Source organism: Nicotiana attenuata, chromosome 2 (genome assembly GCF_001879085.1).
Source record: "Nicotiana attenuata strain UT chromosome 2, NIATTr2, whole genome shotgun sequence".
Lineage (NCBI taxonomy): Eukaryota > Viridiplantae > Streptophyta > Magnoliopsida > Solanales > Solanaceae > Nicotiana > Nicotiana attenuata.
The window spans coordinates 32,778,539-32,790,873 of record NC_031990.1 but is presented as its reverse complement, the minus strand read 5'-3'; the positions used below and the strand labels follow the sequence as shown (position 1 = coordinate 32,790,873).

At 36.2% G+C, this 12,335-nt stretch overlaps 2 protein-coding genes across 2 annotated transcripts; both read left to right on the top strand.

The window, feature by feature from the left end:
* Positions 1,849-5,677, top strand: LOC109222909 (peroxidase 43-like). Its single transcript, XM_019387200.1, has 4 exons — positions 1,849-2,143; positions 2,230-2,412; positions 3,813-3,975; positions 5,066-5,677. Exons 1-4 carry the CDS (start codon positions 1,916-1,918, stop codon positions 5,494-5,496), a joined length of 1,005 nt encoding a protein of 334 aa, XP_019242745.1. The 5' UTR covers positions 1,849-1,915; the 3' UTR covers positions 5,497-5,677.
* Positions 7,345-11,167, top strand: LOC109218192. Its single transcript, XM_019382543.1, has 4 exons — positions 7,345-7,750; positions 8,255-8,535; positions 9,043-9,169; positions 11,076-11,167. Exons 1-4 carry the CDS (start codon positions 7,345-7,347, stop codon positions 11,165-11,167), a joined length of 906 nt encoding a protein of 301 aa, XP_019238088.1.

Sequence of the window (12,335 nt, the reverse complement as noted above, 5' to 3'; positions counted from 1 at the left end):
TTTTTTTTATCGTATTCAGGAAAAAATAAAGCCTTTTATCGTAAATTTTTTCTTAACGCAAGTGTATACGGTTAAAACCTAGCCAACCCGATTTTACTATTTGATCGAGACCAGGGAGTTGCATCAAGGGTCGGCCTCGTAGTGGATCATATCAAAGCACAAGGACAAGGTACTGAGTTCGAGAATCGAGGTGCCTGTCGAGATCGAGACCAAACAGGGCAGCCTTCGAGCAAAGCGCAATAACGGAAAAGCGAGATATCCGTGACTGGTCGAAGATCGTGGCGGAAATCTCGGAATAGATCAAATCAACGGCGGTTATTTAGGCTAATCGTAAGATTTACTTCCGTAATTAGAATTGTACTATAGACAAGATTCCTCTACTATATAATGAGGGTCCTAATCATTTTGTAGCACCTTATATTCACGCATATCAAGGCAATACCATACTTTCTAATTTATATTCTTGTTCATCAGATTGTTATATTTTTAACTGTTCTTGCACCAACCAGTTCCAGGGTATTCAAGCTCGAGGGCTGAATTTCGTTCAAACATTGGTTTGCTTTATCCTATTGTTGATTTCTATTGTTGATCTTTACATTTATTAATTGGTGTTAGGTGAAATCACGTGTCCTTAAAACTACATTATAAGTTTAATTGCTACCCAATTTCAAGGGTAAACAGTAAGTATTCTATTTCTCCACTTTTTCTTTTAATATTTCTACCGCTGATATAACCACAAGAAAATAATGTAGGCAAAAAATAAAATAAAAAATAGAACAACATATCAAATTTTATTGGTAAATGTTGAACATTTTTTTTTTTGCCATAAGTAGCTAGCTCTAAACTTTATTTTCTCTTTTACCGAAAGGGTCAAAAGCACATGGCTGTTTAGAAACAGACATGATAGTTGAGCTCAAGATCCTTATCTCCTTCACGGGGAAGAAGTCGGTGAGAACTAGCTACTACTCTACACATTTGTTATTTTACACTGATCCTTTGAATAGAGCCAAGTTGTTGTATAATTAATATTCCTTTCTCACACCTTGTGATCAAATCTGTTGAAAATTTAGCTTGTGAATGCTGGCTGTAACCTCCCTCATTCTTATTTTCGGAAAATCCTAATTAGAATAATTTAATAATTCCAATTTATATAAAATAAACAAGTATTTATCTATATTATACATATAAAATATTATAAAAATGTGTATTGATACTAATATTTGTATTATTAAAAGTTAAAGCTTAACACAAAAGTTGAAAAACCTTCAATTTGACGCAATTCTAATAGCCTGTTTGGCCAAGCTTCTAAAATCAGCTTATTTTGAGAAGTGCTTTTTTCAAAAGCATTTTAAAAAAAGTGCTTTTGGTGAGAACCAGTTTGTGTTTGGCTAATTAATTCGAAAAATATTTTTGAATAGTAATTAGTGTTTAGCCAAGTTTTTGAAAACTGTTTCTAAGTGTATTTTTCTCAAAAATTTTTCCCAAAAAAGTGTTTTTGCAGAAAAGTTACTTTTTTTTTGCTTCCGTTTCTTCTTAAAAATATTTTTTTCCATCTAAAAGCTTGGCCAAATACCTCAATTTCCATCTAAAAGTGCTTTTGGCCAAAAAAATCTTGGCCAAATAGACTATAAGTCTAACTACTATCATGTAGTATAAAAATGTAAAATTTCAGTTATATATAAAGAGAAAATGTAAAAATCAAGTAATTAAATAAAATTAACAACATAAAAACAAAAGCGCTTGCTGGAAAGAAGAACGCATGGATGACATGTAGTTAGTGAATAGACAGATTGACAAAATCTCAGTTATATATTTAATGCTTTTTACTTCTTTTACTTGACTACTACTACTACTACTAAAATTTCCCATTGATCTTTCATTTGCACACTTCTTCTGCTTCCTTTGTAATCTAACAATGGCGGCATTGTGCAAGAGAAATTCAAAGAGTTTAATTTTCAGTTCAATTATGTGCTTTCTAATACAAATAACAGCTCTAAATGGACAACTTAGAGTTGGGTTTTATTCACAAAGATGCAATAATGCAGAATCCATTGTTAGCTCTGTTGTAAAAGAAGCTTCCCAAAGAGAACCAAGAATGCCAGCCATGTTACTTAGACTCCATTTCCATGATTGCTTTGTTCAGGTTCCTAGCTTTTTCTTCCACATTTTTAGTATGTCAACCTTATTCAATTTTAACCGAACATTTTTTTTTTTGAAATATTTTTAAAGGGTTGTGATGGATCAATTTTGATTGATAATGTTAAAGAACCTGAAAGAAATGCATTTGGTCACGAAGGCCTGGGTGGATTTGAAGAGATCCAGAAAGCCAAAACTCGATTGGAAGGTCAATGCCCAGGGGTAGTATCGTGTGCAGATATTGTTGCTTTAGCTGCTAGAGACGCTGTCGTCTTGGTAATGCATTAAACCCACTTGAGTTATATATACACTTTCTAAATTTTTTCTTACTCTATTACTTTATTTTAATACGTGCTAGCAAGTTAGTTATTATTTTTATTATAGGTTATAATTAATGTTTAACATAATGATTTACTTGTAATTATTTTGTAATTGATTTGGTTGCGCAAATATCTTTTACACTGTCAGTGTATAAAACTTAGAGCCTGTTTGCACATAAGAAAATTTTCCTTTTTTTTTCAAAAAAAGAAGAACAAAATTCAATAGTGTTTGGTTAATAAAATCTTATAATTTTTCTAATCTCAATTGAAAATGCATTTTCAAATTTGAAAAACTAGTGAGAACCAGTTTTGCAATTGAAAATTGGAAGGCTGCTATTTTTTAGTTTTACAAATTTACCCTATATTTTTAAAATTTATCAAAAGACCCCATCAATTATTAACCTTGGTAACCATCAACTATCTACTTTCTCTTCCATAAAGTCAGAACACACAAAATACAAGCAGCACGTCTTCTTCTCACTAAAGTGTGCGGCTGCCTTTGCCATCCCAATCCAGCAAGGGGTTGGCATCTCCCATCAGCTGCGCCGATATTCTTTGAACTTTGCATATTGGAAGTTGCCTACTGGAAGTTTGATTATATGGTTATGATGAATATGTGGCTATACCTGCTTTTGCACCTTCTGTGTCAGTAGAATTAGAACATGTGATATTGATTTTACATCTTCTGTGTGTTGCAGTAAAGCATAATATGATAACAGTTAAACAATAGTATGTTTGATTGTTTGTTTCAAGTAGGTTAACCAAATTGGGGTGGTTTTGATATTTTTTGCAAATTGTGTGGTATAAATCATATTTCATGGTTTTGAAAAAAAAAAGACATCCAAATATGTTGCAAAAATTATAACCAAACACAACTTCATCTTCAATTCAAATTTTAGTAAAATTTCAAATTTAAAAAAAAATAAATTGGAATTCATGTCCAAACGCCTACTTCAACTTTTGACGTAAAACTAAATTATTTTCCATACATATATTGATTCCGGATACTATTATTTCGCTTTTAATTTCTTCCTTACTATTAAATGTGAAAATGTACTAATTAAGGCGGAATAGCATGTCTTTAGTCATGTGTATGACTTATATCTTTCCTTTTTTTTAAATGACAAAAAAAATAGGTGTATGACATGTACTTTTTTTTCCCCTCCGATTTCATGTTATTTTTGTGTAATTTGAGATTATTAAGAAAGAGCTCCATGTTAGGATTACTGTGTTGATGAATTAAGATAAAAAAAAATTCCAATCTTTCGTGATATATCATGATTATGTATTTGCATTTTCTTAATTAAGAATACTTAGTAACAGTCTAATTCTCTTTTGATACATTATGAGATATAGGCTGGCGGACCATTTTATGAAGTTGAGACTGGTAGAAGAGATGGTAGAGTATCCGATTTGTCTCTTGCAGCTGCAATGCCAGATGTGGATGACTCAATTGATGTTTTAAAAGGAAAATTCAAAAATAAAGGCTTTACTGAAAAAGAACTCGTCATTTTGAGTGGTAATGATCTATTCCTTCTATTTCAATTTTATCCATTCCTATGATATAACCCATCTATTTCATTTATTAAACTTGACTTACACATACAATATAACAGGGATACTGTAATTATAGCAAGTTACATATCGTATTTATAGATTGTTAATTCCACAAGTTAATTATATGTAGTTATATTTTTGGTGAATTACAGCTTGTTTGGCCAAGCTGCAAAAATCAGTTTATTTTGAGAAGTATTTTTCTCAAAAGTGCTTTTTGGGTGAGGAGCAGTTTGTGTTTGACTAATTTATTTGAAAAACACTTCTGATAAGCAATTAGTGTTTGGCCAAGCTTTTAAAAAATGCTTCTAAGTAGGGGTGACAAAATGGCTAAAAGAAAACAGTTAACCACCCATATTATCCACTAAAAAATGGAGTGGATAATGAACTTTTTTAGAACGGGTCAAATATGGATAAGAACCATATTATCCATTTAGAAAATGGATAACTAATGAGTCTAGCTTTTACATCTGTAAAGGATCAAATTGGAGATTCCTCAAGTTAGGGAGACTAAGAATCCTCCCAAAAGTGATCATATGCAAAAAGTCATGGATAATATAGTTACCCATATTATCCCCTGGTTAACCCGTTTTTTTATCCATATTAAATATGTGTCGGGTCGGATAATTTATCCGTTTTTTCATTATCCATTTTCGATCCGAACCATATCCGCCCCGCCCTGCGCCGTTTGACACTCCATCTTCTAAGTCTATTTTTCTCAAAAGTGCTATTTTTTTTAGAGAAGCTATTTTTTGCTGCTTCTCCTCAAAAATACTTTTTTCCCCTCTAAAAGCTTGGCCAAACACTTCAATTTTAGGGGAAAAAAATGTTTTTGGCCCGGAAAAGATTGGCCAAACAAACTATTAATCGAGTAAAAATTGCTCTGTACTTTCAGTATATAAAAGTTAAACTCGTATATTAAGACAGGTAAATAGTGATGCTAATTGTAAACATACATAATCATGGATACAATTTGGTTTATAGCTATAATATCATATATTTTTGTCACTTAATTTTAGGTTGACATTAATTGATGCATCATGTTATACATCTAGGGGCACATACAATTGGCACAACAGCTTGTTTTTTCATGCCTCGAAGATTATACAATTTTACTGGAAGATCAGATGCAGATCCAAGTATTAATTCTAAGTTCCTCCCAGAGTTAAGAAGCAAATGCCCCAAAAATGGAAACATAAATTTCAGAATACCTCTTGATAACGCAAGCGAACGAAAATTTGACGATCAGATTTTGCACAACATAAAGAATGGTTTCGCAGTTATAGCTTCAGATGCAAGGCTTTATGACGACAAAATTACACGAGCTGTGATTGATTCCTATCTTCAGAGAAATAAATCGATTCGTAATTCACCATCATTTGCAAGGGATTTTGGTTTAACCATGATAAAGTTAGGAAGGCTTGATGTCAAGACTGGATTAGTAGGAGAGATTAGAAAGGTTTGTAATTCTTTTAATAAAATGTAATAACATTTATATTGAGATATAGTATTACTTAATTAGTGTACGTGTTTATTGTCTTCGAGAAGAATAAGATCATGCGATGTCTCCCTATAGTTTTTATTCATTAGGTTCCACGGTCTAGGGCTTATGCTGGATAATTGTTGGGTTGACCTGTTTCAAAATTGTTCTTTATTTTTTTCAGCTCCAATATTTCAATCCAAATACGTAATTGCTTATTTTTTTCCCCAGCTCTAACACTTAGAAAATGATTTTCAACACTTGGTGCTTAAATAACTTCTTAAATTTAGCTTTATCCAAACAGATTCATAGTTTACTGCTGAAGTCGAAAATACATGGGAGTAGTAATGTATATTACAAGAACACACACAGAAAAGACTTTGGAAAACGAATCACGAGCAAGCTAATGTAGGATCATCGGAATTTTCTGTCATAATTTCTTAAACTGAAACTATAAGGATTTCAAATAATGAAGAAGAGAAGGGAATGTGTGACTTGGACAAGTGAGAATGGTAGTGATGATCTAACAAACTTACTGTTAAGAACCAGATAAGGAACCTGATACACATCCTCAAGAACTTAAAGATCAACAAGTCTCCAGTTGGGGACACAGTTCAACTCTTCAGAGTCAAAGGAACAGCAGAGGGAACAAATAGCTACCAGATCTCGCGGTGATTGTACAAGTCAACTCCTCCAGCTGTAAAGTTGCTGCCTGCACATGCAACAGTGCGAAAATAGTGCAACAGTCAACTTTATGGGAATACCCTTTACCTAACTTGCTTGCATCATTCAAGTGATGTCACAAATGAATTATTAACATCAAGCAGAGGTAAAACAAAACACTTGCACATTCAAGAATTGATCAAGCATTCTCTCAAGTCATCTATCAATCTTGCAAGTGACTCTCGAGGGGATCAAGAACAAAGAACAACATAACAACGTACTGGTTCCCTGTATCGAGTTATTACATGTCCTTAGTTGTGTTGTACCTTTGTTAAAACACTCTACTTGTAATTCCTACTTAGATTAGTTAGAAGCATTGTGTAGGAAATCTTTGTAAATCATAAACCCTGCTAGAGTTAGTCGAGTCGTAAAGTCTTTGTAATAGAGTTATTACAAAGTGACTTGTAATAGTGTTGTTACAAGTTAGTGAGGGATTAAGAGGTTAATTCCTATGTTACAATATTTTGTAATCTAAAGTTTGCTCAGTAGTGAAGTTGAAGTCCTACAACGCTAGGTCGTGATTTTTGATCCCGTGAGCTGGGAGTTTTCCACGTAAAACTCCATTGTGTCATTTACTTACTGCAGTGTGTGCATGTTCTGTGGGAACTAATAGAGAACCTGGTTCTCTATATAGTTTGGTGGACCCTTAATTTCTATTAATTGGTATCAGAGCAGGTTCTTTCTATCAGGCTAACATCTAGAAAAGATCCTCATGGTTGCTCCGCCAAACTTCGAAGAAGGTCAGTCTACTTACAGACCACCAAGATTCAACGACCAATACTATGGATGGTGGAAGACAAGGATGTGCGACTTTATCATAGCTGAAGACTCAAAGCTCTGGAATATCATCTGCGACGGACCCTTCGTTCCTACGAAGACCATTGGAGACCTCGCAGTGACAGTTCCTAAAACTAGAAAGGAATATAATGATGCTGACCGCAAGGCTATTGAAAAGAACTTTCGAGCTAAGAAAATCCTCGTTTGTCGTATTTGACCAGATGAGTACAACATGATTTCAGCAGTTCAACCAGCTAAGGAGATCTAGGAAGCTCTCCAAACAGCTCATGAAGGGGCAACACAGTAAAGCAGTCCAAAATTGACATGCTGACCACATAGTATGAGCTCTTCAGAATGAAGGACGATGAATCCATTCAGGATATGCACACTCGCTTCACATCTAGCATCAATGAGCTTCACTCACTTGGAGATATCATCCCCAGGAACAAACTTGTCAAGAAGATACTTAGTGTATTACCTGGTTCCTGGGAAAGCAAAGTAAATGCCATCACAGAGGCAAAGGATCTTCAGGAGCTGACCATTGATGAACTTGTCGGCAATCTCAAGACCTATGAAATGAAGAAGAAGAAGGACAATGAGAGAAGAGAGCCCAAAGGGGAGAAGAACCTGGTCCTAAAGACGGATAGCAATGACTCAGGTGGTGAGGATGCTCATATGGCCTACCTGACAAAAAGGTTTCAGAAAATGGTTCGCAGAAATAGAGGCATTCCAAAAGGGGGCAACTCCAGCAAGCCAAAAGGTTATGACCTATGTCATAAGTGCGGCAAGCTAGGACACTTCATCAAGGATTGACCTCTCCTCAAGCAAGATCAATACAAACACATCATTGACAAAGCAGGTAAGAGGAACTAGGTTCCTAACAAACCATTCAAGAGAAAAGATGCGGCTGACAATGTTGTGAAACAAGCTCTTGCTGCATGGGGAGACTCTTCCAGCAAATCTGAAGAAGATGATGATCAAGGTGATAACTCCATGATGGCAGTGGAAAGTGAAGCAACTGAGTATGACTCAATCTTTTTCCTTATGGCAAAATCTGACAATGATGAAGATGAGGATGATGATGATGAGGTAAACTTCCTAGATGTCCAAAGAAATCTAAAGTCTTATTCTCCGAAAAAACTTATGTCTTTGGCAAATATTTTAATTGATGCTTCTCATAGTCTTATAAATGATAAAGATGCATTAACTGTGGAACTGGGAGAAGCAGAATAGTCGTGAGATGATCTAGTAGTTGTGGTGGTAGACTTAAAGGAAACTATTGAGAGTCTGAAGAAAGAAAAGGATGCCTTAACTAAAAAAGTTGCAAACATAGAACATGAGAGAGAAGATCTAGTGGTTGTTGTGGTCAATCTAAAAGAGACCATTGAGTGTGTTAAAAAGGAGAAAGAAGTTTTAACTGAGAGGGTTGCTAACATTGAGCATGAGAAAGATGACCTATTAGTGGTGGTTATAGACCTAAAGGAAACAATTGAGGAGCTAAAAAGGGAAAGTAGACCTGGGAACACTCAAAAAGGAAAGAAAGTTGTAAGTGAAGCACACCTTAGGCTTGAAGATGAGATAAAATCAGTAAAATCTAGTCTGTGTGCAGAGCTTGAGAAAAACAAACAACTTCAGAAAAACCTAGGAAAAGTGAAGAGTGACCTAAAAAAATCACTTAAGTGGACCTGGTCCTCTGATGCAATCACTGCTATGCGTACAAACAGTGGGGGAAACAGACAATGAATCGAGTTTCAAAGGGAAAAGACTCCCTACAACCCTCATAGCAAGTACGTTACTGTACCTGATAACTGGCTCTGCACTCACTGTGGTAACACTAGTCACTTTAAGGAAACTTGTAAGGCCATATTTCAATCTCAACAAAAAATAAAATTTTTGCTGAAAAAGTAACTACTGCTAGGGAACCTGGTCCTTCATATAAAAAACGTGTGATGCCTGCTTGGACCAAAAGAGCCCTCATTCACCCCTTTCCTCATTACAAAGGACCCAAACTTGTTTGGGTTCCTAAGTCTGACTCTTGATTTTCTTGTGCAGGGAATAGTGAAAGGGAGCATCCAACAATGGTACATGGATAACGGCTGCTCGAAGCACATGACTGGAGGTACAAATGATTTCCTTTCACTGAAGGCCCTGCAGGGAGGGAGTGTATCATTTGTAAATGGTAAGAAGAGATACATTCTGGGAGTTGGAAGGAGTCTTTTTCTCACTCTATTGAAAATGTGTACTACGTGAACGGGTTGACGTACAACTTGCTGAGTGTTTCCCAAACTTGTTACAAGGGAAACAAAGTGGAATTTGTATCTAAGTTATGCGGTCACAAATCTTGTGACTGGTGAAGTGGTGTTAGTGGACAAAAGATACAAAAATATCTACGTTGCTAACTTTGAGTCCCTGAAAAATGGGGATCTCAGCTGTCTGAGTGCTATTGATGATAATGTTGAGCTATGGAATATAAGGCTAGGTCATGCAAGTTTCACGTTGCTGAACAAATTGGTCAATAAGGACCTGGTTCATAGTCTGCCCAAGTCAAGCTTCAAGGATCACAGGGTGTGTGATGCATGTGTAAAAGGAAAGCAAGTCAGATCCTCTTTCAAGCCCAAAAAGGAAGTTAGTACCTTAAGGCCACTTGATCTCCTCCATATGGATCTATGTAGACCTATGAGGGTGCCAAGTAGAGGAGGAAAGAAGTACATGTTTGTTATAGTGGATGACTATTCCAGATTCACTTGGACTCTGTTTCTCAGAACCAAGGATGAAACCTTTCAAGTGTTTGTGGCATTTGTGAAGAAGATCCAGGTGAGATGAGCCATAATGTAGTATGTATCAGGTCCGACCATGGGATAAAATTTGATAATGCCAAATTCGACGAATTCTTTGCTGAAAATGTCATCACTCATAATTTTTCAGCTCCAAGAACACCTCAACAAAATGGTGTTGTGGAGAGGAAGAACAAGACTCTTGAAGACATGGCAAGACCAATGTTGATTGATAGTGGCATTGCAAAAGGTTTCTGGGCAGAAGCCGTCAACACTGCATGCTACTTGGTGAAAAGGTGCATGATCAGCTCCCTTATGAACAAAATGCCATATGAACTGATAAACAAAAGGAAGCCCAAGCTGACACATTTAAGAACATTTGGCTGCAAATGTTTGTCCTCAATAATGGCAAGGAAGTACTTGGAAAATTCAATGGGAAAGCGATGAGAGAATCTTTCTGGGCTATTCATCAATGCAAAGCCTATAAAGTACAACAAAAGAACTCAATGTGTTGAGGAAATCATACATGTGATCTTCAATGAATCTCATGACCCATGTGGAAAGGATTTGAATGATAAGAATGATCAAGACGGAGAACAATTCAATTTTCCTTGGTGAAGTCATTGACATGGCAAATGGAAATGTTGATATGATGAGCCACGTTGAGGAATAAAATGAGGATGGTGCAACCATATCTCCAATTGATGGAGGGGAACCTGGTCCCTCAATCACAACAATTAAAGCTGAAAATAGAGTTGTCGATGCTGTCCAAGGCACCCCACATGCTGAGATAAAAAGAAGCCAAGGTTCACAGTCTGAAATACCTGGATCATCTAATAATGAGACTCAGGTGTCTAACTGGAAGCACAAAAGTTCACATCCTCTTGAAAACATAATCACTCCTCTTGATTCAGGAATTCAAACCAGATCAAAGATAAGAAACTAACTTGCCTTCTCAGCCTTTTTCTCTCAAATAAATCCCAAAAATATCAAGGAAGCACTGAAAGATGCAGACTGGATTACAGCTATGCAAGAAGAGCTCCATCAATTTGAGTGGAACAGTTTGTGGCACCTAGTTCCATGACCTCCTGACCGAACTGTTATAGGAACCAGGTGGGTATTCAGAAACAAACTTGATGAGTTTGGAAACACAACAAGGAACAAGGCAAGGCTAGTTGATGGGTTTTCAATGTCTTTGCCTTATGCTTCTTATGTTTTGATGATATAACAAACTTATTGTCAAGAACCAGACAGACAAACTGACACACCTGGTATACATTTCAAATGAACAATGTCCAGTCTGATCTCCAGCAAATGAGTGGACAACCACAAGGAAAACACAACAGGGTCCTGGACAGAAGTACAAGTCAACTGTACAGCTGGAACGTAACATCAGAAAGTGACTGTCCGCAACTGTTACAAAGAGGAACACAACAGGGACCTGGTCCCTTAGGGTTCTCTGACAGAAGTACAAGTCAACTATACAACTGGAACACAACTGCAGAAAGTGACTGTCCGCAACTGTACACGCGATAGTGCAACAGTCACTTCTCATTGGGAAGAAGCGTGTACCGAGAATTGACATCACCATTGTGATGTCTTTTGTAGTATAACAACCTGGTGCTAGGAACACCACACTTTCTTGTGCATTTAGTGATTTTCTCTCAAGCATTAAAGTGTTCATCCGGCATTGAAGTCACTGGTGTGTCAAGAACAAGAAGACAACTCCACTAAAGGATCAGTTTCACAATGAGTCTATGTGTATCAGTAGTTGAGTTGTAATCTTGTCATTTGTTCTTCATTGTAACTCCTATCTTGCTTTCTTAGAAGCTATATTTTAGGAAACCCAAAATCTGTAAACTTTCTGAGTTTATGTTGTGACTAAGTTTAGTCATAAGTTTAAAGTCTTTGTAACTATAGAGTTACAAAGTGGATTGTGGTAAGTGTATCACAAGTTAGTTAAGTTGAAGTCTTTGTAATAGAGTTATTACAAAGTGGCTTGTAATAGTGAGATTACAAGTTAGTGATGTTGAAAGCCTACAAGTGTAGGTCGTGGTTTTTGTCCCCTTGTGTGGGATTTTTCCACGTAAAAATCCCTTGTCTCTTTTACTTACTGCTTCATAACGTATTCTCAGTAGAAACTCATAAAGGATCAGGTGCTCTATAGTTTGCTGGACTCATATGAGTTAACAATTGGTATCAGAGCAGATTTTTTCTAAAAGGTTAACACCTAGAAAGGATCTCAATGGCTGCTCCACCCAACTTTGAGGAAGGACAATCAACCTACAGACCTCCTAGATTCAATGGTCAGTACTACGGGTGGTAGAAGACTCGCATACATGATTTCATAATGGCCGAAGATTCAAAACTGTGGGACATCATCTGTGATGGTCCACATGTTCCTATGAAGAAGCTTGAAGAAACTGGAGCAATGGTGCCGAAAGACAGAAAAGAATACAGTGATATTGACAGAAAAGCCGTAGAAAAGAACTATCGCGCCAAGAAAATCTTGGTATGTGGTATAGGACCTGATGAGTACAACAGAGTCTCAGCTTGTGATACTGCCAAAGA

What these genes read in the sequence shown, in the direction of transcription:
- LOC109222909 (XM_019387200.1), top strand. Translation starts at nt 1,916, where the DNA reads ATGGCGGCATTGTGCAAGAGAAATTCAAAGAGTTTAATTTTCAGTTCA. An exon ending in TCCATGATTGCTTTGTTCAG is followed by an intron (nt 2,144 to 2,229) that starts GTTCCTAGCTTT and finishes ATATTTTTAAAG; the next exon opens with GGTTGTGATGGATCAATTTT. An exon ending in AGAACTCGTCATTTTGAGTG is followed by an intron (nt 3,976 to 5,065) that starts GTAATGATCTAT and finishes TTATACATCTAG; the next exon opens with GGGCACATACAATTGGCACA.
- LOC109218192 (XM_019382543.1), top strand. Translation starts at nt 7,345, where the DNA reads ATGAAGGACGATGAATCCATTCAGGATATGCACACTCGCTTCACATCT. An exon ending in CTCAAAAAGGAAAGAAAGTT is followed by an intron (nt 8,536 to 9,042) that starts GTAAGTGAAGCA and finishes TTTCTTGTGCAG; the next exon opens with GGAATAGTGAAAGGGAGCAT. An exon ending in GAGTGTATCATTTGTAAATG is followed by an intron (nt 9,170 to 11,075) that starts GTAAGAAGAGAT and finishes TCTGATCTCCAG; the next exon opens with CAAATGAGTGGACAACCACA.